This window comes from Apostichopus japonicus, chromosome 18 (assembly GCF_037975245.1).
Source record: "Apostichopus japonicus isolate 1M-3 chromosome 18, ASM3797524v1, whole genome shotgun sequence".
In the NCBI taxonomy this organism is placed as follows: Eukaryota; Metazoa; Echinodermata; class Holothuroidea; order Aspidochirotida; family Stichopodidae; genus Apostichopus; species Apostichopus japonicus.
The window spans coordinates 9622135-9649279 of record NC_092578.1 but is presented as its reverse complement, the minus strand read 5'-3'; the positions used below and the strand labels follow the sequence as shown (position 1 = coordinate 9649279).

The 27145-nt window shown below is 38.5% G+C and overlaps 2 protein-coding genes across 2 annotated transcripts in view; both read left to right on the top strand.

The window, feature by feature from the left end:
- Positions 1-16657, top strand: part of LOC139958909 (uncharacterized) — a 49297-nt gene extending 32640 nt beyond the window's left edge. Inside the window, exons 6-7 of the mRNA XM_071956344.1 lie at positions 15811-15904; positions 16362-16657. Coding sequence (XP_071812445.1) covers positions 15811-15866 — 56 coding nt within the window. The 3' untranslated portion in view covers positions 15867-15904; positions 16362-16657. The remainder of the gene's footprint in view (positions 1-15810; positions 15905-16361) is intronic.
- LOC139958913 (uncharacterized) lies at positions 2148-14039 on the top strand. The gene is made up of 5 exons (XM_071956354.1): positions 2148-2262; positions 8987-9166; positions 9390-9637; positions 10538-10784; positions 13815-14039. Exons 2-5 carry the CDS (start codon positions 8993-8995, stop codon positions 14022-14024), a joined length of 879 nt encoding a protein of 292 aa, XP_071812455.1. The 5' UTR covers positions 2148-2262; positions 8987-8992; the 3' UTR covers positions 14025-14039.
- Positions 16658-27145: the final 10488 nt, after the last annotated feature.

The window sequence follows — 27145 nt, the reverse complement described above, 5'->3', positions numbered from 1 at the left end:
CCCTTTCACCTTGTAGTCCGTAACTATGGAACGCGAAAAGGACCACAACATATGATGATGTTAATGATGATCTAATTTTATACGATCATGTACTGAAAACTTACGATCATGTACTAAAAATTTACGATCATGTACCAAGCATATACGATCATGTACTAAAAGTATACGATCATGTTCTAAACATATACGATCATGTACTACAAACGTACAATGTACATCAAAACATATACGATCATGTACTAATAATGTTATGTTAAAAAAAAGTGGCGTCTGCATACGCGTATGTATATTCATATGTGGCATATGCACACGAGTATGAATATTCAGTGTAAACACATTAAGAACCATTAGGGGCGGGGCTTCGGTGTCAAATTTGATAGTGCTGTATTCCCTATATATGGATATTCATACGCGTATTCAAACGACAATAACGGATATTCATTCGCCACTTTATTGTAACTTGCGCTTTTTCATCATCATCTCAAGTTTTCATTACATGATCGTATATGTTTTGATGTACATCTTACGTTTTTAGTACATCATCGCATGTTTTGATGTACATCTTAGTTCTTTAGTACATCATCCTATATGTTTTGATGGGAAGCAGGACACTTCGCCCAACAACCATTTCGCCCAACTGCCATTTCGCCCAACCTTACCATTTCGCCCAACCAGCCTGGTCATTTCGCCCAACCAGCCTGGTCATTTCGCCCAACCAGCCTGGTCATTTCGCCCAACCAGCCTGGTCATTTCGCCCAACCAGCCTGGTCATTTCGCCCAACCAGTCTGGTCATTTCGCCCAACCTTGATTAAATATGATACTTGAAAAGTAAACGTTCGAGAATTGTTAAAGTTACAGGATACGAACCGAATATTAAGGAAACTTGAGGACCGATCAGTGTGTTGGGGGTTAGGTTTGATAGTAAACGTTCGAATATTAAGGAATATTAAGGAAACTTGAAGTCCTTTTCTTTGTATAACTTTAGTAAGGAAACGTTACAGAATACGAACCGAATATTAAGGAATCTTGAGGATGGATCAGTGTTTTAGGGGTTAGGTTTGATAGGTTTGATAGTAAACGGTCGGGAATTGTTAACGTTACGGGATACGAACCGAGTATTAAGGAAACTTGAAGTCGTGGTTAAATTGATTAGGCCTACATATGTGATTACATATGTGGTTACATTGATAAATATTACGGACGGGTTTTATATATATATTGTTTTTCACTTAACGTTCCGGAATTGTTAGTCAGTAGGATGGACCAGTATTTTAGGGGTTAGATTTGATATATTTTATAGTAAACGGTCGGGAATTGTTAACGTTACGGGATACGAACCGAGTATTAAGGAAACTTGAAGTCGTGGTTAAATTGATTAGGCCTACATATGTAACTTCCAATAATTTAACCCAAAATAAATAAAATTGAATTAGTGAAATAGAAACGGTTATATTATTCCACACCGATTCCCCTTTGTTTATATAATAATATAACTTCCATATAATAATAATAATAATATAACTACCAATAATATAACCCAAAATAAATCAAATTGAACTAGTGAAATAGAAACGGTTATATTATTCCACACCGATTCCCCTTTGTTTGTATAATAATATAACTTCCATTGTATGCGTAAACGCCTAAAGTAGTGTAATCCTCCCATTATACCCGAAATAACTGCTCAGACTCCGATCGATATCGAGCGGACCTCACTTTATTTACCTATTACGAAGTAACCTTACCCAAAATAAATCAAATTGAACTGGTGGAATAGAAAAAGTAATATTATTCTGACTGAATATTAGTAAAAATAAGGTTGGGCGAAATGACCAACACGGTTGGGCGAAATGACCAACACGGTTGGGCGAACTGACCAACGCGGTTGGGCGAAATGACCAGGCTGGTTGGGCGAAATGGCAGTTGGGCGAAATGGTTGTTGGGCGAAGTGACTCGCAAGCTTTTGATGTACATCTTAGTTTTTTAGGACATCATCGTATATGTTTAGTACATGATCGTAAGTTTTTTAGTACATGAACGTATAAAATTAGATCATCATTCACATCATCATATGTTGTGGTCCTTTTCGCGTTCCATACTATTGTCCTTTTCGCGTTCCATACGTAGCACCTATTCAAAACGCGGGGTATTCGACAGCTATTCCTTCTATATTACTACGAAAGTACGAACCATATAACTGCGCAATTGTGCCGCCGACGACCAGTCCTGATTCTCATATTAATTACGACAGCCTTACTGGGGTATGTACCTCGTATTCGTAATATTCTCCTTAAATTTGGATTATACTTTCATAATCATATTGATCAAAATTCCTAGGCTAACAAGCAATATAGCCTACAATAGTACATGTACGACAGTATGTTGCTTGTATAGTAGCTCATCAAATTTCATACATACAGTGGCTGGATTAAATTAACGTTAGGCTAAAGTTAGGCTAACTTAACTTAGCCTAGGCCTATATTAAGAACTGTTAACAAACTGCCAATTACTAACCTAGGCATTTATACTGGCTACTGCAGAAATTTTAGAATGAAATTTTAACTTTTTCCACCAAAAGTAAGTGATGAACTAAGTGAAATATGTTGCAGGTTCATTAATAAGCAGCTAGGCCTACTGTAGTGTCTCAGAAAATTCCAAAGAACATTGAGCAAAAATACCTTCTGTAACATTTTGTGGGAATCTAACAGGTAACATCTCTGATCCTAAAAGGATATTTCATCTCATAGTATGTTTCTTCTCTCTGCATTGAGAGTTGCTGTTATGGGTACAATTATAGAATACAGGGCCATTCATTAACTCTTCCCAGCATCCGGATGCGCGGATGCGCGGTGTGTCTGTACATGTCCGTACATGTATGACGCCCTCTAAAATTCCATCACGTATTTCATTTTGACTCCGCATCCGCGCATCCACCCCGGGAGTACTAGGAATGGACTTAAATAATTTTCGAAAGTTTCCCCATATACCATCATGTATTTCATTTTGACTCCCTCTAATTTCCATCACGTATTTCATTTTGACTCCGCATCCGCGCATCGGCGCATCCACCCCGGGAGTACTAGGAATGGACTTATATAATTTTCGAAAAAGTTTCGACATATACCATCACGTATTTCCAATACTGAAAGTCCCGTATGTACGAAGATATTCCACATCAATAGTGTGTCGTTCTTAAAAGGCATCCGTACATGTGTGACGCTCTCTAAAATTCCACCACAGAAGTACTAGCAAAGGACTTAGGAAATTTTTGACTCCGCATCCGCGCATCCACTCAAAAAGAAAGAACTGGGACTTTGACATTTTTTTACTCACATACGTACTGGGGTGAGACTGAGCATCCGCGCATCCGGATGCTCAGATAGTATCATCGAGTGGCCCTGTATTCTATAATTACTCCCTGTTATGTTTTGCATCAAATAAATAAGACGATAAGAGTATGATGTTAATTGTTATATAAATGTTTTGGCCAGGGACGCAAACTCTTCAAATTTTTTTTGGAGAAACAAACCCCAAGTATACACTCACAACTACTGTTGGTCAAAGGAAAACATAAAAAAACACATTTTTGAATGAACATCTTTCATAATCTCTTTTCAAAAAACCACAACTTCTTTTTACAAGAACCAAAAGTTTTTCTACTCCTACAGATCATTGAATTTGTTTGAAAATAAATATCATAACGATCAACCGCAAGGTACAGGGTTAACGGCACTCTATTACGGAGATTTTCATGCTAAAAATAGACAATGATGCTTTTCCAAAATTCCTGTGATTTACAGTAATTAGTTAATAGTCCCCATCCATTGTCTGTGAAAATTCTTGCATCTGTACTAGTGCTCAACGAACATGGAGTATGTTGTTAAACCAGGGAGCTGCTACTCTAACAGCTCCCTGGTTTAACAACAATAACTTGCAACGTTAACTTTCACCTGTGCAGGTTATCATGTGTGTGCACTCCAATATCATAACGTTAGGCCTTGTCACATACAGTACGTATACCTTTTGACAACGAAGATGCACTTGCATTGTTTCTTAAACTACTGTATCACGTACAGTAATATTTGAATCATTGGTTTGATCAGAAAATGTCAATGTGGAGACAATCTATGAATTTGGGGGAAGCTAACATCTCTGATCCTGAACAGGATATTTCAGCTCACAGTATGTTTCTTCTCTCTGCAAGTCTGCATTCAGAGTTGCTAATTATGTAAAATGTGCATTCTTACTATCAGTAGTTTCTCTTGCAAAAATTTTCGCAGTCCAATTCAGTAAATGCTTCAGTAAATGTAATTTTGGCGCAACTTTCGTGTGTAAACTACTGTACTTTAGAACATTGAACTGATTTTTTTAAAATCTACATTGAGTAAAAAAGCTATTCACATAGACCTACTGTAATTTTTGTATAGATGATTGCTTGCAAAGAGCCCATGATATATATGGTGGATCAGATTTTAAGGATTTGCGCATGTGTAGTTGAAAATGAAGCTCGAGCAGGCATGTACATGCAGTCCAGTTGTACAGTGAACTGGAATTTAGCAAGAGATATGCTTACTGTAGGTACTGGGATTTTTGATGAGTTGGTTGTTGGAATCGCTGCAAGGTCAAAGCACAGAGCTACTACGGAGTTGGCGAGTAGGGAAGTAGAAGGGCGGATGAAGGAGGGAGGACTGGGGGTAAAAATGGATTGAAACGGCAGGGTGGTCGACTGGAGGGGCGGGCCGGGCAGCCCCTGAAAAACAGCAAAGCTAAGGCACTGAGCATTTCTGCCCTATAAATTGTGTGTAACATTCACAAAGTGTAGGCAGTGATACTACACTACTAGTATTAGTACAGTAGGGCATAGGATAAACGTTATTGGTTTTCGATCGGGACGCAAGCTTTTTTTACGGGACGCAAACTTTTTATGGGGGCTTGCGTTCCTGGGACGCAAACTTTTTTTCACTAATAACATTACTGATAGAATTCAACTGATATACAGTATATTGATGGATCAACTGTAACGGTTAAGTATCAACTAAGCCATGACAAAACTCCAACCCGAGCAATTTCTCTCTCGTTCAGGCTCGTCCAAACATGTAATAATAATAACATCAGGCTTGTACGTAAACACTAACATAACACCCCCCTCCTCAAGAAACCCCTGGAAATAGATTATAAAATACTGAGTGCATGCTATTAGTATAAAATCACTTTACCAAATGCACTACTGTTTGTATTTTAAAAAAAAAACGTTGTAATATTAAAACAACCCGTCTTCTGTCTTTTCTTCCCTTTGTTACTTAGAAAGTATGCTATGTACAACTGTTAACATAGTAAGTAAACTTAATAATAAAACAACTTAAAACACAGATATCATTTCATGACAAAATCCTTGTATCTGGTGGGGGGATTGCGGTCTCTGACCAGGCGTGTATATGGGTCGTCAGTGGCACGTGGTGAGGTGGTTTCCCCTTCAGGGCTTTTTGTTGTGGGTGGGAAGCTTGAATGGGGTTTGGAGAGTTCCCCTGTTGAAGGACCCTTGGAATCCAGTTTCGGGGAAGGTCTGACGTGAATACGGTCACGTTGGTATCGTCCACCGTCATGGCTTTGCAGGGTATAATTCCTATCCGATTGCATCTCTATGACTTTTGCCTGCTGCCAGTTGGAGTTGGGTTCTTTTTTGAACCAAAATTCTGTTTCTGGGTCAATGGGAGGTGGCTCTTGCTGGTAAGTAGCATAGCCTGCAGTGTGGCATTTTTTTGTTTCCACATATTCTCTTCCCCTTCAGTGGAGAAGTGAACGACTGGTAACTGGGCTCTAACCCTCCTCTTAAACATGAGGGTGTATGGGGACGGGATCTCTGAAGATATGGGTGTGTCCTTTAACAATGTAAGAATGTTTCTAAGTGAAGCACTAGTTTCGATGCTGTCAGTCTTTTTAAGCATGTTCTTAACAGTTTGAATGTTAAATTCTGCACGTCCATTAGCTTGTTGGTGGTGTGGAGTACTTGTTTCATGGTTTATCTCGTGTCTCTCACAAAACTGTACCATCATCTCGCTGGTGAACTGGGGGCTGTTGTCTGAGATCAGCTTGGTAGGTCGGTTAACAGAAACTGTTTGCGTTCGTATTCAAACAGTTAAGACTCCAACGATTTCCAGCGGTCTTTTTGAATGTATGGGTTTAACCAGTAGTTTTGATTGGTTTCTTTGCAGTGCCAGGCATGGGACACACATTTGGATCATGTGTTCAATGTCAGCAGTGATACAATCGCATCTTTACAACTACACTAGTAAAAGTAATACAGTAAATGCAATTGGTGTCCGATCGGGACTACTGTAGGGTGCGTCGGTATACCAGGTATACCTGGTATTTCATTCAAACCCATGCCAACGGTATTGAAATCTGTCATAAACGAATATACAGAAAAACTCAGTATATTTGAAACAAACAATGAATACCCGGTTGTCATAATGTTCCCACCTGGAACATTGGGTTGAATATGTACAATTCAAACACAAAAAAAAGGTGATAGACATCAATTATAGCGAAAAGCTACATCTCTAATTTATGGTAAGTCTCTACTTCAAAGGTATTAAAAATAATAGGACAAGAGTATAAGAAAAGACTACATCTCTGTATCATTAGCTGTAGTCCACCATCTACCAGAGTAATTCACAAACTAACTCTCCCCTTCTTTCGTCTTCCCAACCTCTCCTCCCCAACAGGTCTTGACTTGTTCTTCCCCAAATAAACCAAATTAAAACAATATATACCTGTACATAGTGTCTTTTGTGAGCATGTGATGCACCATGCATCTAACCAAGGGCAAGTAATAGATCCAGGTCGAAGGTCACAGGATTGTTACTATGGGCAGTTGTACATCCTCTGCCCACCAAGGAGAAAACTACAGATGCCTATAGGTGATACATCTTTACACCGGTAAAAATAATACCGGATAAAATTACCGACCCAGATAATACATTGGATCTCGTGGAAATTCCTGCTGCTACTGTTTATCGTAACTAGTAACTTACCGCTCGCGTAACCCCAACTGTAAACATTCATGTATGCATTTTGGTCTAGCATGCCAAGGAATCTGCAGTTTCTGTTAGCAATGCAATGTGGTGTGTTAAGAGAAATCTGTGCTGGTAAAACTGGCTTGATGTAGGTCTAAGACACGCGAGTAAAAGACAGACATTTGTGCATGCCCAGCTTTCTGTACCTACTGTCAGAGAGATGGGCAAAGTTTCATCTAGGTTTTAATACAATCCATACAAAACTAATTGATGGGATAACCTGGTGTCTATCTCACTACTTTGACAATGCCACAGAGCTTTTGCGGTTCTAATATGTTACTCTCTTTACATTTGAGAATATCCCCATTTCAAAGAAATGAAACCCCCAAAGTTCTCTTTTACAGACCGCTACTTGACAAATCAAAGTCGTTCCCAAGTCACTTATTATAATAATTACCCACACTTTGCTACGGCTAATTGCTTTAAAACATTGGCCAGCAAACTGTAGTTCTACCGTACTCGCAAGTACAGTTTCCCACCAAATGGTTCTCACAAGTTCCTTTTCGCGCACGTAGTTTGCCAAATGCTCTAACAAGTTATTTTAGGAAAAAACCCATTCTGCGAAATACATTTATTCATACCTGTTTTGTTAGTACAGGGTACAGTAGTAGTAGAATTGTCTTCTAAACTATGAATACCAATTTGGCGCTCAACCCTCGTAGTACATTATAATGTTATCTGGTGTGTCGTTCCTATACCGATTCTGCACTTTACGTATACCATACCTGTCATTATTTGCATTACATATGTTCACACCTATTCTTATACTGATTTTGCACATTACGTATATATATATTCATACGGTATATACCTGTAATTTTACTAATTCTACCCATTACTACGTATCCATATACTTACCTGGTAATCCCATATCGATTCTATGCTACTTTACTATTTGTGGTAGGACTGGGCTTCAGGAGTGTACTGAACTGTAAGTTCGCGTTGATATGAAAGACACATAAACAACACTGATTTTTCATACTTTATGTTCTTATTCATTTTTGCACATAACGTATAATTATACCTGTTATTATACTGATTCTACCCATTACTATCCAAATACATACCTAGTAATCCCATATCGATTCTTTGCTACTGTACTATTTGTGGTAGGACTGGGCTTCATAGAGGAGTGTACTGAACTTTATGTTCTTATTCATCAAATCTTTAAAGTAGCCATGACATGAAAATTTCAAAGTCCTATCTATTGGGGATCCATCTAAGCATGTTCTCTAGAACAAATATCAACCATTCTGCTAGTTAAAAACTTGATTTTACCAGTCGAAAATTGACAATTAATTTACCCTCTTCGGGGCTTGAAAAGTTTGTTCGCCCGAAAATATTCCTAATCTCATGAAGTCATGTGACGTCAATTTAAGAACACGATTTGCTCTCGCTGTTTCCTCTGACATATATAAACTTTATCCTTTATTCTATTTGCTTCTTGTTTATTGTAATTAATTTGTCACAAGTTCACAACAACGATTGATGGCGATGGACATGCATCTGTTTTAAAGCCAAAAATTTCAAAATGTCAAAGTCTGAAAACCATGTAAACACGATATCTCAAGAAGTGAAAGGTGTTTGAACTTTAAACATGGTGGGCTGATAGCCCTTGGTTAGCAGATGACACCTAGTGTTTTTCATTGAAGTCATAGGTCATTTGAGGTCACCAGAGGTCAAAGGCTGAAAACATTATAAACACGATATCTCAAGAAGTAAAGATGCCTTTTTATCTATTGAATAAGTTATCCGAAGGATTCTAACCCCCCCCCCCCAGTCACGCAGTGGGAGTCAATGCCCCTCCCGGGCAGACTGAAGTGGTCCCCAACCTCTTTTTGAACTGCCACAATGTCTCTAAAATCTTCATAACAATTTATTCTGTTACTTTTGTGTTTTTATGTTACAGGTTATCATGAAGAGGGTTAGCTTTTCATCAACTCATGATGAGAATTCTGTTGTGTATGCACTCACTGCTGACCCTCACAGCCCATGTGTGTATGACTATTTCACTTTGGATAAGGTTACAGTTATGGATAGATTGGCTGCCTACTTAAATCACCTGATGACAGATGTGATTCCTTGCACAGTAAGTATCATACAGTATACTGTACATATTGTTTCTGTTTTGTAGCCGTCTAAGAATTGCACAAGTCAATTTGAGGTTTCATTGTAAGTTAAATAGGAAGTATGTGCATTTACAGAAAGGCAACTGTCTCCTCATCCTCACATTTCTTTATCTTTTCTCTAGAGTATTAGCTAAATGTGCAACCTAATGATCTTTAGCCATTTCTATCTTGATTTACTTTAAGGTGCCAATTTTTGACGTAAGGTACCAGTTTATATGCGGTCCCAACTGGAGGGTGTTTTCCTTGTTGGATGAGGATTGTTATCCCGCAGCCATTGAGGATGACAGTAGTGGTGGGTCTGACCTACATGAACCTCCACATGAATATTTCGGGATAATTGATCCTGTTCCAAGGATACAAGAAGAGGAAGAAGAAAGATACTTTGGCAGGGCGACTCCTGTGCCCCTGGAGATGAGATCTCAGCCCAAAAGGTATGTAAATGAAGATTGATGCAGTGTTACGTCCTTCTTACTGTACCACTTGACATATTTGATGCTAGTCCACACCCAAACTGTGTCCACTTTGTCCCACAATGGTCAGAACCTACAAAAGGTACTCATTCATCACGTACATGCAACCCAAATTATGGGCCAATCCTTATACATGAAATCTTTACAAATACATCAACTGTGATGGCCTGTTCTTAATTCCTTGCCAAGGGCAAAGGGAATCTATTGATGAGATGATGGGGGCATGGGTGTGTGCATGTGTGATGCCTTGGCTTGTACAGTAAGCACTGCAACTCAAGATGAGGTGGATTAACTTCATACTTAGTGTGTGGATACACTTTCTTGAGTACAACAGTACAAGTACCCTATTTATTTTCTGGGAAGGTCAAAAGAGAGACATGATAACTCATTAAGTAAAAGCTTAAAAGTAAAAGCATACAAGACTAATGAAGTTGGTTGAGGTCAAAGGTTATTTGAGGCCACCAGATGTCTGCCAAAGTAAACTTTGAATGAACTTAGTACTTGATAGGTAGGTCCGCATTTGCGCAAGAACTTTCCTGATCACATGAAGTCAGCAATGGTCAACACTTTAAAAACTTGTCTTAACTGTTACTACTTAATGTTCTTTTGCAAATGTGGCAAGGAGTCACAAAACCAACAGGCTTTCTGTTGCATAAATTTGCTAGCTGTTCAAATGGAAGGCAAAAGGTCCACAGTGAAGAATATTTGTATGATTTAATGTTCCTTTTTTTTGTGTGAACTTTTTCAATATCTTTATGTTTTTGGTGTTATTAGCACTCAGTAGTAAACTTAATGATAAATTCAGGGTCTTTCGGTTAAATGTATGTTAAGTACTAAAATTTCTTTCAATTCTTTCTATAGTGCTCCAGACCTATGTCACATTGCATTCCACATAAATGCTGGTCTAGATGACATAGTACTGTACCAGTACATATATCGACACCAAGGTATGGACACGACTCCTGCATACATCATGGACATGGAGGGGAAGACGTGGGACTATCCCAACTTGGCGTCTTGTCTTGAAGAACATCCCTCATTGCTAACCCTTCTGGTGGAACAAGGCATACCATTTTTGAGCGGATTTGTGAAGTCTGTCAAAGAAAAGGTGACATTTTGTTTTGCCGTTTAGTTTGTCATTTATTTTTAAATTGAATGGAAAGCTGGCTTTCTCTGCTTCCGATGGGTTTATGAAGGATATAGTTTATTGATTATTAATAGTAACACTGCTACTGTTCTTGCTGCAGTAAAAACATCGAATGCAACTGTACTAATTCCACAACATTGAACAAACTATTCAAAAATTGAAAAAAAACCCTCAGGATTACAAACACAACAGCCTTGAAAGTTTTAGTTGTCCATAGTGCTCCTTTGACCAAAGTTATGTCAGACATTAAGATATGGGTGATGTACAGAACTAGGGTTGGGCGATATATCGAAAATTATTATTATCGCGAAAATTTTTTTTCAAGACGATATTTTTTGAGGATTGAACAAATGACGATAATTTCTTGTGAAAGAAATTTGAAATAGATGTAGAAAAAAAAATTGTCCGTTTTATGTGTAAATGTTATTCTAGCATTCCATGGTTAAGACAGTTGAAAAGAAATATTTTCTCAACTTCATTTACTGACTTTTGAACTTCGTAAAAACCTGTTCTTTACAACATTGACTGCATAGAGAACAAAACTCTGAAAAACAGTAGAGAAATTACCAATTGTGTACGAAAAGTAAGTTGGTACACCTTTCTAATTTTACGAAAGATCGAGCAAAATACTTTCGAAAAATTCACGCGAAACTGGCATATCGTGCTAAATGCAACAAGTGTCATGTAAACAAGGCTCTAGTACACCCATTTATGAATAAACCAGAAGACCACATATGGTGTAAAGCGGGGGAAAGAAAGTATTTTCTAGAATTTCCCAAAAAATAATAATAATAATATCCTACCATAGTTAAGTGTATAGTAAATAGCCTAACCACTTCGTCGGTTACGGATCTCACGTAACAACAAAAACACAACTATTGTATTTTGCGAAGTTGACGATTTCTACAAGGCCATGGAAACAATATTTAGCATTAAATAAATCACGCCTGGTGGTCTAAAACATGGAATTACAAGGTTTACTTTCATAAAGATGGCCATACTGTAGCTATTGGGGCCTTGATATCGTGCTATGTCTGTATGGTATAGACTGTGCCTCGTGTATAAGGGGAAATAGATTGTTTTGTTCATGCGGAGGAGTCGGTTGGCTTGAGGTGTGTTTTACTTACCTTAATGTTACGGGGATATTTACCTACTTTCCTTGAACGTCTAAGATAATATTTCGCATAACTTTACGGATCCTTTACTGACTGACCTAATTAATTCTAGAGTGGAGCCAAAAGAGTTTACTCCATGAAAAGTTTTTTGGAACCGTGCCAAAAATGTTAACAAACAGGTGTTAGACAGGGGGGTTGTTTTGCAAGGTACTGTACCTGAGAAAATTTGAAGCACATTGTAGCCTACCGTGATATTTAAGTACGGTTAAACACTGCAGTTGTAAACTGATTGTTAGGCAGTCTAGAAACGGGGCTTTGCCGAACGTAGTTTGTTTCATAATATCGACAGTTTTGTAAGTTAAACTTTTTAAAGATTGTAAGACATATTAATTCTCTTTTCATTTTATCACATAATATAGCTACTCTAACTTGTCATTTTAAAACTTTCATCAGTTTCGTGACAATTTAAATTCATAAAGTTAGTCAGTATTTTGAATCCTCAATTGCGAATTTTTTATCGCCAGACACGCAAAAATACATAACTTTTCCGGGGGCCTTCGCCCCTGGACCCCCACAAGGGGTTCCACCCCTTGACTCCAACGGGGCTCTAAGGCGGGCCCTGAACCCCACGCCATTATGCTCGGTGTGTTTGCTGCGCGAAAACACCGGTGGGAAATCGGCAGTTGTTTTTAGTGTGTTCGCGAACACACTAAAAACAACAAGAAAAAATTTATCGTAATTATCGAAATATCGCGATAATTTTTGAACTATTTATCGTGACATTAAAAAGCAAATATCGCCCAACCCTATACAGAACCCTATTATATGCTGTCTGCTATAGGCCTACAATGTTGTAAAGTACCTCTAGGTCTGCCTCCTATGGTTGATGCTGTTTGCTCACTTGACAATATATCATATCGCAATGTCGTTTTGAGTTGTCAGATACTGCCAGTGAGGCAGTGGAGGGCTGGCTTTACACATAGCAAATTGTGGGACCATATTATGATCTGAGGAGAACTATTCATTTATTAGACAACATTGTGCTGAAGCTTCACCCCATTTTGATTCCTTGTTGTGGTGATTGTGTGTATGTGTGGATGATGCCTTGGGCTGTAAACACGATAACCTGAAACTATGGTGGGTGAACTTTAAAATTGGAATGTAGATGCACCTTATGGGTAGAGTGTAGGAATCCTAGACTATCGTTTTGGAGGTCAAAGGTCATTTAAGGTCAGCAGAAATGTTTGAAAACTCTGTAAACATAATAACTCAAAATGATATTATGGGTGAACTTAATATTTGATATGTAATGCACCATATTGAGTAGAAGAATCCTGTTATTTTCTGTGGAGGTGAGAGTCATTTGAGATCAGCAAAGGTCAAAGTATGAAAACGTTGTAAAAATGATAACTCAAAACTGTATGGTGGGTGAACTCATACTTGGTGTGTTGGATGCACCTTATATTGAGCAGAAGAATCCTATTAGTTTTTGTGGAGGTGACAGTTCATTTAAGATTAAGAACCCTATTGAGTTTATAGGTCATTTTCAGGTCAACATAGGTCAAAACCTGAAATTCTTATAAACATAATAACTCAAAGAGTAAAGCTTGGATAACCTTCATACTTAAGTTGTGGATCCACCTTATTGCTTACAAGAGCCTTGTTTTCTGTGGAGATAAAATGTTATTTGAGGAAGACAGAGGTCATAGTATGAAAATGTTGCTATCAGAATAAACTCCAACTTTAATGCATTTCATACTTTGTTTGTGGATCCACCTTGTTAAGTATTAGAAGCTTGTTTGCAGTTTACATAAAATGATCTTGTGTGTAATCTGGGAAGGAATCACTAATTTGGTTTTGCTTTCTGGTGTCATAGTTCTGTCCCAGAAGTGAAACTTCCTCGGTGGAGAGTATGGACTGGTCGAATCATCCAGACAGTGACGGTGTGGGTGTTGAAGAACCAGTGGACAGTGGATTCGCTTCCAGTGGTTACTCCCGAAGCCTTGATCAAAGGGTCCCTTGGGAAGAGGAACCACCCGAAAATGGTAAGAATCGGGAGCTGCTTCGTAAGCTGAATTTTTTCTAAGTTAAGGGAGATGATAGCAACCACGAATATGCAGTTTGTTGTCTTAAATTGCCTTGGGTGTGTTGGCAAAGGTGTTTTGTACATCATAAAGTAAGTAGTCATTAGCAAAGAAATCAAAGTTTGTTATGTCATCAGCATCTCTTCAGTTAATATTGTCAGTCTGGATAACTAATGACCCATTATAGGCAGTATACCCAAACTATAGTAAAAAGAGGGTGGAAGTTGGGGAGGGATAGGGTTGGGGTGGGGGGGGGGTTGGGCAGCGTCTCAGGTAGCGATGCGTCTCGTCGTCTTTGAGATGGCTAGATATAAATGAACAACATCCGAATTTGAGTGGGACGGCTTTTGAGACGCCAATAACTGGCTCTGTCCATCCTCCCAATTTAAGGTACCTAAAGCCTAACTTGGAGAACAAACATAGTTTAAACATTCATATGTCAAGCCGAATTGGTCCTCGTTGAAATAAATTTATAACATTTGCTTATTGCTGCGGACAGATAAATTTCCAAATCGAAATGACCTAGGGTTTGTAATAGCAGCGCAAAATGCGCAAACAGTTCTCACAATCCCGCATAAAATTTGAAGCAGTGCGGGAGGGTCGCGCACAATCACCGGGAACTTCCCGCACAATCACCAGGAACCCGCACAGTCACTGGCAAATTACGGCCTCTGCTAAGCAATTTCAGTAACAGCGACAATAACCTAAAATCCCCACAAATCTCCAACCACAAGGTAGCTTAACTTCACACTAAGTCAACATGGAAATCTAACCTAGCCATCTGTTTATTCGCTCAAGTTGTGTCGCAAATAAAAATAAAAATATCCATGAAAAACTGCAATCTTCAACCACCATTTAGCCTAACATCCACACTAAATCAAGGGGAAATGTAGCCTAACCAGCGGTTTGCAAAAGAAAACAATACTTTATGCGTAGCTTTGTTTACATACTATCCTTGCTGATATCGTCGCGCGCAAGGTAGCCGAACACCACACGTAGTCAACGGGAAAATCTATTCTAAGCATCTGTTTATTTGTTGAAATTGTGATGCAGTTAGCTGCAACTAAAATATCCATGAAATACTGCAATCTTCGACCAAATGTTTGCCTAACAACCACACTAAGTCAATGGGAATGTAGCCTAACCATCGGTTTGCGAAAAAAAACTTTCAATTTGCTGGAAATCGGCAGTTGTTTGGAAGGTTTGTGCTATGTCTTCAAGAGTGAATGTTGTATTTTACGTATGCACCGTTGCTGTGGCGATGGGTTGAAGGTTTAACTTGATTACTTTACAGTGGTATAATGGTTTCGTATTTGGTGGTGAGTGATTTTATCCAAACACGAAAAAATACATGATTTAAGGCAAGGGCACCTTCAGCGGAAGTAAAACTGTGTTTTCTATTTCAGTTGATGGGTTATTGATTTTTCGTCATATATTCAGTGGCTTGACGTTATTTGCTAAACGATCGCAACTTTTTGCGATTAAACTGTTAATGAATTTGCTATAGGTCGCAGCACTAGGAAGAGGGTAATTGTGCTTACTTTATCCTGTTGAATGCTAACAACTATTTCCGTAAACAGCATGTGAACATTAATATTACTATTGTCCAAACTCACAAGTGATGGGAGGTTGGGGTGGGGGGGGGGCACAGTTTTAACAGAGACTTTGATAAAGTACTTCCAAAGTTTTACCATAAAAGAAAATGTTGATTTATGCAGATTACTGATCCTATTATGAAAGCATTTTTTTCATCATATTTTGTTCTTTTTGTTTTAACTTACTTCACAGAGGCTGCAGTAGCCCATATCATCTCAGAGGCAGAGAACATGGAATGGGGGTCCTAGTGTTTTGAGATGGAGTTCATGAAGTGGCAAAAAAAAATTTTCTTCTTTCTTTGTTAATTAAGTAAGTGTTAATTAAATGTTAATATCTTCTTCAGTCAGTTTACATGTAGTGTGAGTACTAAACCATCAGTATGAGTCCAAAGAGTACAACGTGAAAGGTAAGAGTACTTGATTTTCATTGCTCTTAATACAAGGATAAAAACATGAGTACCAGAACCAGTTTCAAGTAACAGTTATGAATAGTAATTAGAGTAATTAGTAGTATAAATGTCATAAATGAATGGGGACCAATGCATCATGTGTCAAGTAACAGTTATGAATAGCAGTACCTGCTAATAATCTGTTGTAATTAGAGTAATTAGTAGTATAAACAACATTAACGAATGGTGACCAATGCATCATGTTTGAACAAAGACAGCTGATCATTGTTATTTGCAGTTAAATTTAAGACCATTTAGACCATATAATGGCACTATTGTGGTTGTATCGCATTATCAAAGATTCCAAAGCTTGCAAAGCTTATAATTAAAAAGTTAAAAAAAAAGGTTTTGAGATATCATTTTGAGGGTATCATTTTATTCGAGAAGTACTACTTCCATGGGAATTTCTGAAATTCCTTAACTGAAATAGTTGCGTATATTTGCCAAGAAATTTTATTCTGAAATTGTGAGTGAAATGATCATGATTTCCATATTTCTTTAAAAGAAACAAAGAAAATCATGGCATATACATTTTGTACGGACGTAACATATATCAATAAAGTAGAGTAACCCCAGTAGGTTTTTAATACAGCATCTAATGTTTACTTTTTTTGTCGTTCATGGACAGTAACAATTGAGGAATCACCCCAGAGACATTCTCTCTTTACAGTTTACCAGCAGGTACCTCTGTCATATTGTTATATCTGCATACAGATATTTGTCCCTTTTGTAGGTCCCCAAAGGGAAGGGGAGGGGGATGTCAGTGTGTGGACATATTTACACAGGGTTTTCTCAAAGAAGTTATAATCCCATCTCATCATCGTAGACTTCATACTCAAATGCTAGATCCCGTCGAAGAATTTCAAGTGTCGCTGGAGAAGGCGCAAGTTTATCCAATGTCTTAAATTTCTTCAAGGAAGCTGCAAAATGGGTTAATGAGACACAGTTAATTACAAAAATGTGAGCTAAAGGCAGTGAATTTGGTATTTCATGAGTGATGGAATCACAATGAGGAATGTTTTCATGTCATTATGAGTTCAATATTGTCATTGTTTTCCCAGGTGTGTTAGTAATAGATACACAAATTGTTTGGGGATGACATCATTTCAATTGTCATTCATTCGTCCATGTATAATCAATTGACTCGGAGAACTTTGTTACGGATAATTTCCACACCGCTTCCGACCCCTTCTTCACACTATGTCTTTTAACAACCATCTAGCATCAAACTTAACAGCAGTACCAATGGTATCTTATTAACTGAAGCCAATTTTCTATCTTCATAATGCATGTATACTAGAGTGGTAATATAAACCCCCAATGCTGTTCAAAGTACACCAACTTGAGATTTGAGAAAAAAGGTATTGAAATGATTTAAAACATGAGTGCTCTTTTGTCCATATGAGTAAACCCACTAAGCAACGCTTGTAGATGGTTATGGTAGGCCATACGGGAAATAATTGCTGATTTAATGTCCATACGAATTAAATTTATTACCGGTATTAATTCTATTTAATACCGGAATTAATTCTCAGCCAATCACTATGGAGCTTATATGCCGGTATTAAATAGAATAAATTCGGACATTAAATAGAATTAATAGTGTAATGCTCTTCGAAGACTAACAAGACGGTTCAAAGCATTGCGAGCTGGTAAAACATCGGACTGGGATTGAGGGTAAACATTTGTCAATAACCTACAAGTATCGTTCGCTTCTCGACGAAAATCATGCAAAAATTGTTCTTTGTCTGTCATGCGTGCCATTGGCCCATTGCGTTGTATGTTGTACCTTGCTTCCTAGCTACAACCCAAGGGCGGCGGAAGCACTTTTAATCGGGGAGGGGGGGCACCGACATCAAAGGGCACTTTGCAGAAATTCGATTGGACTGATGCAGCCTTATATTTAGTACCCTTTATAAATCTTATTGTATTATCTTATTTGCGTATGCACATCACTCCATCAACGCCCCCCCCCCCCACAAAGAAAATATGCATACTAGCACTGGGAAACAATGAACAAGTTTTCTTTTGAGACAAAATGAGGTGAAATCATGCTAGTTGCTAATGTAGGAATCTTCCGAATTAGATTTTATTCCTTGTTAATATCTTAACAATTTTTTTCCCATTCGAAATAGCTTTGAGATTGACCCACAGAAATTCATTAAAAGTCAGGGGCGTAGCCAGGATTTGCAAATTTATATGTACGACTATCTGAGCGGAGCGCCACCATAGGTTGGCGCGGAGCGTACAGGAAATTTTTGGTTTTACAAACCCCTCAGATGGCCGGAAACGGCCCTTCCCGAGTGTTCATTCTGGTTCCCTGGCCTCTTGCTAACTTGAGACACCTCAATTTTTATGTAGAAAAAGGGCACATTTTTAACCTGAGGAAAAGTGGGGGGGGGGGGCACGTGCCCCCTGTGCCCCCCCGGTTCCGCCGCCCTTGCTACAACCAAATATATTTCACCTTCGGATATCTTTGCTACAACTACGCTGCTTAATTCACGCTTATGGCAAGCCATGTGGGACAAACACCGCATTATATATCCGCGTATTAATTCGAATATATACGCGTATTAATTGTACATGTGTAAAGTTTCGCTTTTTGAAGCGATCTCGCGAGCCCGCCAAAACATTTATCGTTGGTATATGTACACAGCAAGAGCGGAATTGTTTTTTCGTGTATATTCTAATTAATCCGTGCATATATTCGATTTAATCTCCATATGTATTTTATTTAATACATGTATATTTTCGAATTAATACATGTATATATTCGAATTAATACGTGTATATATTCGAATTAATACGCGGATATATTTAAGCCATATGATTGGCTCATAATATATACGCGTAGGCCCCTATATATTCCAATTAATACGCGGATATATTATGCAGTGTTTGTCCCATATGGCTTGCCATACACGCTGGGGGATTAACACTAGCTCAGAGCATGGTAACAAAATTCGCTGATGTGATTGGTCTAATTAATGCCCGTATTAATTCTATTTAATGCGCGTATTAATTCTATTTAATGCCCGTATTAATTCATGTTTGTGATAACGGCATAAAATTTATTTATTGTGGGAACGAAATGTATTTATGAAGGACATAAATGCTTTTTATGTCCGCATATATTAGAATTAATACCGTTCTTTTATTTGTTTAATACTGGCATATGAAGCTACATGGTGATTGGCTGATAATTAATGTCGGTATTAAATAGAATTAATACCGGTAATAATTTTAATTCGTATGGACATTAAATCAGCAATTATTTCCCGTATGGCCTACCATAGACGGTGACAGGCCCGTTACAGCCTGCTTTCCCCTATCCATGTTTGTTATCAATATAAAGTGAAACTGTAAATTTAAACGATCACACACATATGCTAACTACTAAGATATTACACATAGAAATATGATGTGATGCTGACCCGGAATATTAACTAATTAAGCATGATTTTACCGTCATGAAATCTTGCTGTCGTTGAACGTGAGGCTGAGGTGCTTGGTCTATTCATATGCAGTTGACAACCGCGCCTTAATATCGCCTGTCGTCCAATTCCGTGGATACCAAGTGAATCTAAATCAGACCCGTTCAAGCCTGAAACAGCTTCGATGGTTACCTATAATATTAATGAGGAAATAACGTGTTATGATGCATATTTAAAAATAAGTAGTAAACAGATGCACTAAAATGGGTGTCTACAAACCTAAGATTTAAGACCTATAAGACCCGGTGTACATTAAGAGCCAACGAACTACAAAACTAAGCCTCAACTGCAACACTAAGACCCCCCCCCCCAACCAACTGAAAACCAAGACCCACCAAAACTAAGATCCGCACATGCATAAGGTGGATCACTGCCAGAAGGATCATGCACTGGGGATGTGGGAATATAAATTTTTCGATGACACAAATGCAAATATTTATCAGTATCAATATTTAAAACAGCACCAGTGTAAAGAAGAAAACTGCATGGCGTACTAAATGATTGTGCTAAAGGTAGAGCGCATTTCATCTGAAAGTACAACACAAAACGCTATAAAATGTTACTAAATATTTTGCATTAACATCAGCCAATCATCCTTAATATAAACTGTATGATTTAAAAAGAAGACCAGTGTTGCAACCAGAGCGGCTCGGTCGGAAATGTGCCCCCCCCCTTTCCCCCACTATACCATCATCGACGGTGTCAGTTTGACTGCGTCTCGTTCATGTAGTATGTATAGTTTATTCTAGTGCATGCGGTGGGTTGAAATTCTAACACGTAAAGTCAAGTAAACCTATATAATAATTAAGGTGACCAGACATCCCCGAAGGTTTTCTAAAACCTCCATAGTATACCTTAATATCCTCAAAACGACTGAATATGCATAAAGCTCTTATTTAAGCTTACTCTGGCTGTTAGACCTAAACATTTAGCCTAAAGCTTTGAGACATATTGCTAGCCTATGAGCCTGAGGATGTTGTATATTTCTCCCTACAATAACAAAATATATATTATAGAAGTTCAGATTACAGCAAAACTCACTCCTTCTCTTTCAAAATTAAGAATTACATCTTCCCCATATCCTAATTATCGAAGAGTTGCTTCCATTTTCGACAGTTATGTATTTTACTTCAATTCCGTGTTGACTACTCAAACGATGATTCGGTGGGCTTGAAACAATAACTCCCGCTAGCTCAAATCAAAGCCGTATACTGAGACGGCTCTGGCCGAAAAAGTATAAGCGCGCCATCACTTCGTTGCATGATAATACGTTGTTACATGAATTTATGCCGTTGGATTAAAAGTTGTTGTTTGAAAAGCTGTGGTCGTAGCGATCTACTTCGTCGATGTATATCTTCATACGTTAACAGGTGGGAAGACTCACGCACAAAGAAACGTCTCATGCCGGTAATCTGACCTAGTTTCGAATGAGGTGTAACAGAAGTGTTAGACACCACCATCGATCCCAGAAAATACACACACATATGGCAAGCCAATTGCTCAATAAATCGAAAAACATGGATTATCGGTCGAAAAACCATGTTTATCGACCGATAAACCATGTTTTTCAATCGATAAACCATGTTTGTCGACCGATAGACATGGATTTTCGGTTGATAAACACGGTTTATGTGCGAAAATCCATGTTTATCGCTTGAAAAACATGGATTATCACTGATAAACATGGTTTTTCAGCGATAAACATGTTTTTTCAGCCGAAAAACAAGGTTTATTGCGATAAACCATGTTTATCTGTCGAAAAACATGGTTTATCGCCAAAAAACATGGTTTATCGCCGATAAACATGGTTTATCGCCGATAAACATGGTTTATCGCCGATTAACATGGTTTATCGCCGATAAACATGGTTTATCGCCGATAAGCATGGTTTATCGCCGATAAACCATGTTTATCGCGTAAAAACATAGTTACCGTAGTCCCGCACAATCCGCACATGGATAAAGTCATAGGAAATAGCCATATCCATAATAGGAACTCCTTTTTACTCTATGGAATTGTCTAACTGCATAATATAAAGGCTTACAATAATCCAATGACAAAGCGAAGTTAAACCTACCGTTGAAAATTCCGCATGTTTATCGGCGATTTACCATGTCTATCGAACAATAAGCATAGTTTTTCGACGATATATCATGTTTTAATATTTGGCGACCGAATTTACCGGAAACTACTTCCAAAACTCTACATGTTATGTTAGTATTTATGATAAATCTTTGGTTCAGAAGCCGCATGTGGGCGAGCCGTACCCAGACTTCGTTAGGTCCCGGCCCATCCATAATTAGGAACAACGAAATATGGCCCCTGTTACCGGTGTGAGACTGTTCGTGGTGTGCTCAGGGTTGTATCTCCTGATACATTCTGCGTTGGCGCCTTTGCCGAATAGAGAGGAGAGAGTATCAAATTCCCAACCCTCTTAGACCAGGCTATGAATGAACTAGGTATCACCTGGAGGAGGATTTATCTCATGTGATGTTTCTAGACCAGAATTTCATAAGGAATAAGAATATCTTGGGTAAAAAGCCCAAATCCTGAACGCACTCCTCGAAAAGGGGGTTCTTTCTGGGGGGGCGGGTCCATTTTTAAGGTAAATACCAGAGGTTACATTTACACACAAATAGGATAAAATGTGGTTTTCTAAACCATAATTTTCATAAGGAATAAGAATATTTTGATTACAAAGCCCAAATCCTGAACGCACCTCCCGAACAGGTTTTTTCCGGGAGAAGGGGGGGGGGTCATTTTTAGGGAGAAAATACCATAAGTTACATTCATTTCACAAATAAGATAAAACAAACTCTTATTAACCTAAAAATTTAAACCCAGTTAGTTAATTAAGCCTTATATATTGGATGTGGTAACACTGTGGTGGTGGGGGAGTATTAGGGTCTCTAAAGGACCCTCTATTTAACCCTAACTGCACTGGGGGAGCATTATGACATTTTTTGCCACGGATTTTGAATCGTTTGAGATATGAACTAGATTCTGACTTTTTCCCCACGTCTTGCGCACATTTTGACACCTCTTTTGTCCATATAGGACCCCTGTAGGATGAGTTATGTACCAATTTATGATGACGTCACAGAAATGTTTTCAATTTTTACATTGACTTGTGTACAAAAACGTTAGTTTAAATAGGATACAAATACTCTAACTTTGGACAAATTTAAATCTGTTTGCTTTGAAGTACATAACAATTCTGATTTCTTAATCTTCTGAATCGCTATCATCACTGTCGCCCCCAGTGCAGTTAGGGTTAAATAGGGGTCATTGAGAGACCCCCTAATACTCCCCCACCACCACAGTGTTACCACATCCAATATATAAGGCTTAATTAACTAACTGGGTTTAAATTTTGAGGTTTATAAGAGTTTGTTTTATCTTATTTGTGTGTAAATGTAACTTATGGTATTTTTTCCTTAAAAAATGGACCCGCCCCCAGAAAGAACCCCCGGGCCCCTTTTCGGGGGGTGTGTTCAGGATTTGGGTTTTTACCCAAGATATTCTTATTCCTTATGAAATTCTGTTCTAGAAAAACCACATGATATAAATCCTCCTTCCAGGTGATACCTAGCTCATTCATAGCCTGGTCTATCTGTTGACAATTTCATACACAGTCTGTCCAGCTTAATGCGGAATTTTCAACGGTAGGTTTAACTTCGCTTTGCCATTGGATTATTGTAAGCCTTTATATTATGCAGTTAGACAATTCCATAGAGTAAAAAGGAGTTCCTATTATGGTCTATGGCTATTTCCTATGACTTTAAAGGTCTTCTGTATAGACCCCAACTATAGCGTATAGCCGATTATTATTCCGCACTTATCCATGTGCGGATTGTGCGGGACCGTAACTATGTTTTTACGCGATAAACATGGTTTATCGGCGACAAACCATGTTTATCGGCGATAAACCATGTTTATCGGCGATAAACCATGTTTTTCGACAGATAAACATGGTTTATCGCGATAAACCTTGTTTTTCGGCTGAAAAACCATGTTTATCGCTGAAAAACCATGTTTATCAGCGATAATCCATGTTTTTGAAGCGATAAACATGGATTTTCGCACATAAACCGTGTTTATCAACCGAAAATCCATGTCTGTCGGTCGACAAACATGGTTTTTCGATTGAAAAAACATGGTTTATCGGTCGATAAACATGGTTTTTCGACCGATAATCCATGTTTTTCGATTTATTGAGCAATTGGCTTGCCATAAACGTAAGCCCGTCACATATCACGCATGAGGCATCTTTTAGGTCTATTCTTCTGTTCAGTTTGCGGTATCTTGCGATCAAATTGTATTACGGAATCGGCAAGCTGCTTGCATGTTCTACAGTATATTGTACCGTACCTACCTATTGACGCTCCGCTATGTAAACGATGCCTCCATTTTAGTGGAAATTTTGCTAATAAACAAACCAATTTTACTAAATTTTCTGCTTAAAATTGTCTTAAAACTAGTTGTTTACCTTAATGTGTTCTTGTAACAGCTCGAAACGCTCGAAATTGGAAGTCAAATACAGTACAATTGTTCGCTATCTGTGTATCAACAGTGCCTATTTCAGCGTTTGATTTTCGGTATACCAATCATGACGTCACACGGTGACCAGAGGCTCCTTTGGGTCAATCTCTGTTTTCAGACATTACAGTGGTACATGTCACGTGACTACCCAAAATGTCCATTTTCGTGGTCGTTTTTTGATGGGTTATAGTAGGTTTTCGAAGATTATTTTTTACACATGTTGATTATGGGTATGTAAACTCCCAAATTAATGGAAAATCCCCCCCCCCCCCCAAAAAAAATTCTCCATATAGTTGGTCTTTAAATGACATTACAGAAAAAAATGACGTTGTCATACTGAAATATGATGTTTATGTATATTTTTGCGTCGTTTTTATACTATTTTACGTAGCTGCTGTATACATTTATGTTGCTATTGCACATACGTATAACATCATTACATCAAATCACGTCGTCGCTATTTGAATTTATATAATCATCAATGTAATAAACGTTGTTGTTGTTAGATTTTTCCCTTTTTGCGTTCCATAAAATAGCGCCGTCATTATCGGTTGTCAGCTGATATCAGTGCAGTTTACGTAGGCTTCACATAAGGGTTGACAGGTTGGCTTTTTTAAAGCCAAATTCCTCAATTCTGGCTTTTTTTAGAGGTGGCTGGCTTAAGAAAAAACAATTTGGCTTATTGGCTTTTTTCTTATGGAATTTGGCTTTTTTTTGTATTTTAATCCTGCTAATAACTTTCAACAATAAGATCTTATTTTCACCCAACGGAATGAATGAGTCACAACGGATCGTGCCTGACACAAGCCTGTCAGTGTTTTATGTAAGTTGTTGCTAAGGTGATGTGGGATTCTATTGTCTTATCTCCCATACACCTGTACGTCAGCATAGACCATGTGCGAACTGTGAACGCAAGGACAGTGGGCCTATAGTATTACACAGTGGCGTAGGAAGGTACTTTTGAGTGGGGGGGGGGGGGGCTGAAGACTGATGGCCGGCCTGGGGGGGGGTCTAAGGGGAGGTCTTTGTTGCATTTCCAGGTGGCCTCAGATGCAATTTGGTGCAATATAGCACACTTCAACACCCACTCCATGGTATTTGTAAATAATTTTGCATTTTCACCTGGCCTTAGATGCAATTTGGTGCTCCAAATGAGATTTTTTTCTCATTTTGAAATGAAAAAGTGAAAAAGGGGTTTTCTGACTTGCGGAGCGGGGGGGGGGGGGGCGGAATGATACTTCCGCCCCACCATATTTTTCACGGGGGGGGGGGGGGCTGGCGCCCCCAGCCCCCGGTTCCTACGCCCTTGGTATTACACGTTCAGGACGTTCCACGTAGACTGAATACTACATTGATTCTGTAGTGTACTTGCCGCGCACAGGCCACTTAGTTTGATTAATTGGACGGCTCTGTCATGATGGCATCGTCAAAAAAAAGGAAACCATCCTATGATAAGGGTAGGAGGCAGGGACGTAGCTAAGGCCTGATGATTGGGGGGGGGGGGTGTAGTGGCTGAAATTCCAACTGGATGGGTTTTGGAGTAAAAAAATTCCGACTGCTGTCTTGTACCCCACCCCCCCCCCCACCCGCACTCATCGTCAATGATACGGTCAGTGTCAGTTAGACACCCCATCTTTCGCGACTGCACTTTTATTCCGAACTTTTTGCAATACATTTGTACCTTATGGGGCAAAGTGTTTGCTTATGTTGATGGCACTTTTAAACTTCCGTAGATTAGCATTGAGTGTTTTAATTGTATACCATAGAGACAATGTATATCCCACCGTCGTAGCCAGGAATTTGAAAGGGGAAGCACTTTTTGCGATCGCCGATTGATATGGGGGAGGGGTCTAAGGGGAGGGGTGTCCCCTCCCCTTTGAGATTTTTTGAACAATTGAAGGTCCCTAGATGCGATCTGGTGCAATTTGTTGCCAGTCTCATCATTATCATATGATATCATACTATCAGCAGATTTTGTTTCCTGTTTGAATTCTTTTACATGTTCTTTTACATAATATATCAAAAAGACAAACATAGTGCTCTTTTACAATTTTTCCAGAAGGTTGATTCTTGTTTATTGTCCAATGTCTGGACTTAAATACATTTGACGAACTTAATTGATGGACAATATAAACTTTCATATTTTGTAAGACAGCCAGATTTGCAGTGGCCTAAAAAATATCGTTATCTCCGTGTATTAACAGTGTAATAATTATATATAGGAAGTGCGTATCACGTACGATTGCTAGCTTAGCTTCATAACATGCTGTTCGTGCAACAACTTAGGACGAATCATAGAACGGATGAGAACGAACTTGTCGTCGTCGTTGTGCATACGGTTCGTGACATTCCATCTAGTGAGGTTAGGTAGGCAATATGTATTTTATTACGCAGTGGCCAACTGTAGGTTTGAAATAGGCTATAGGCTAAATTTATCAAATTTCATCTGCCAAACTAAGTAAGTAGTTGAATCAGTAGGCCTGCATGTTATTACGATTATAACCGAGTTAACGGAGCTGACGAGTATTCAAATTCAAAAGAGCACTGACAATATACTATGCTAAAAAACAACAGTTTTTAAACATTTTTTTTCGTCACTCAAAGGGGGGAGCAGTCGCTCCCCTGCTCCCCTGGCTACGTCCCTGGTATATCCTGAACTTACTTTAAGCTAGCGAACAGGGTCGACCCACCCAATAGCAAAATTAATACAGAAATTTTCGGAATTGAAGCTGGCGAACGTTGTATTTTTTTAGAGTATTCAAAATCATACGAAGTTTTGTATGGGGGAGTATAAGGATCGCGAGATACAATTTCTCAATGTGACGAGGAAACCGTGGTAAATATGACTGATTAAAGGTCAATTTTGATCGAAAATTTTATGTCACTCACAAATTACAAGAACATATGAAAATAAGAGTGCGACAGTCAGAAAAATTAGAGCACGACAGTCGGAAATTCCGAATTGAAGCTGGCGACAGTCGGAAATTCCGACAGTCGGAAATTCCGACTGTCGCACTCAAATTTTCCAACTATCGTCATTTTT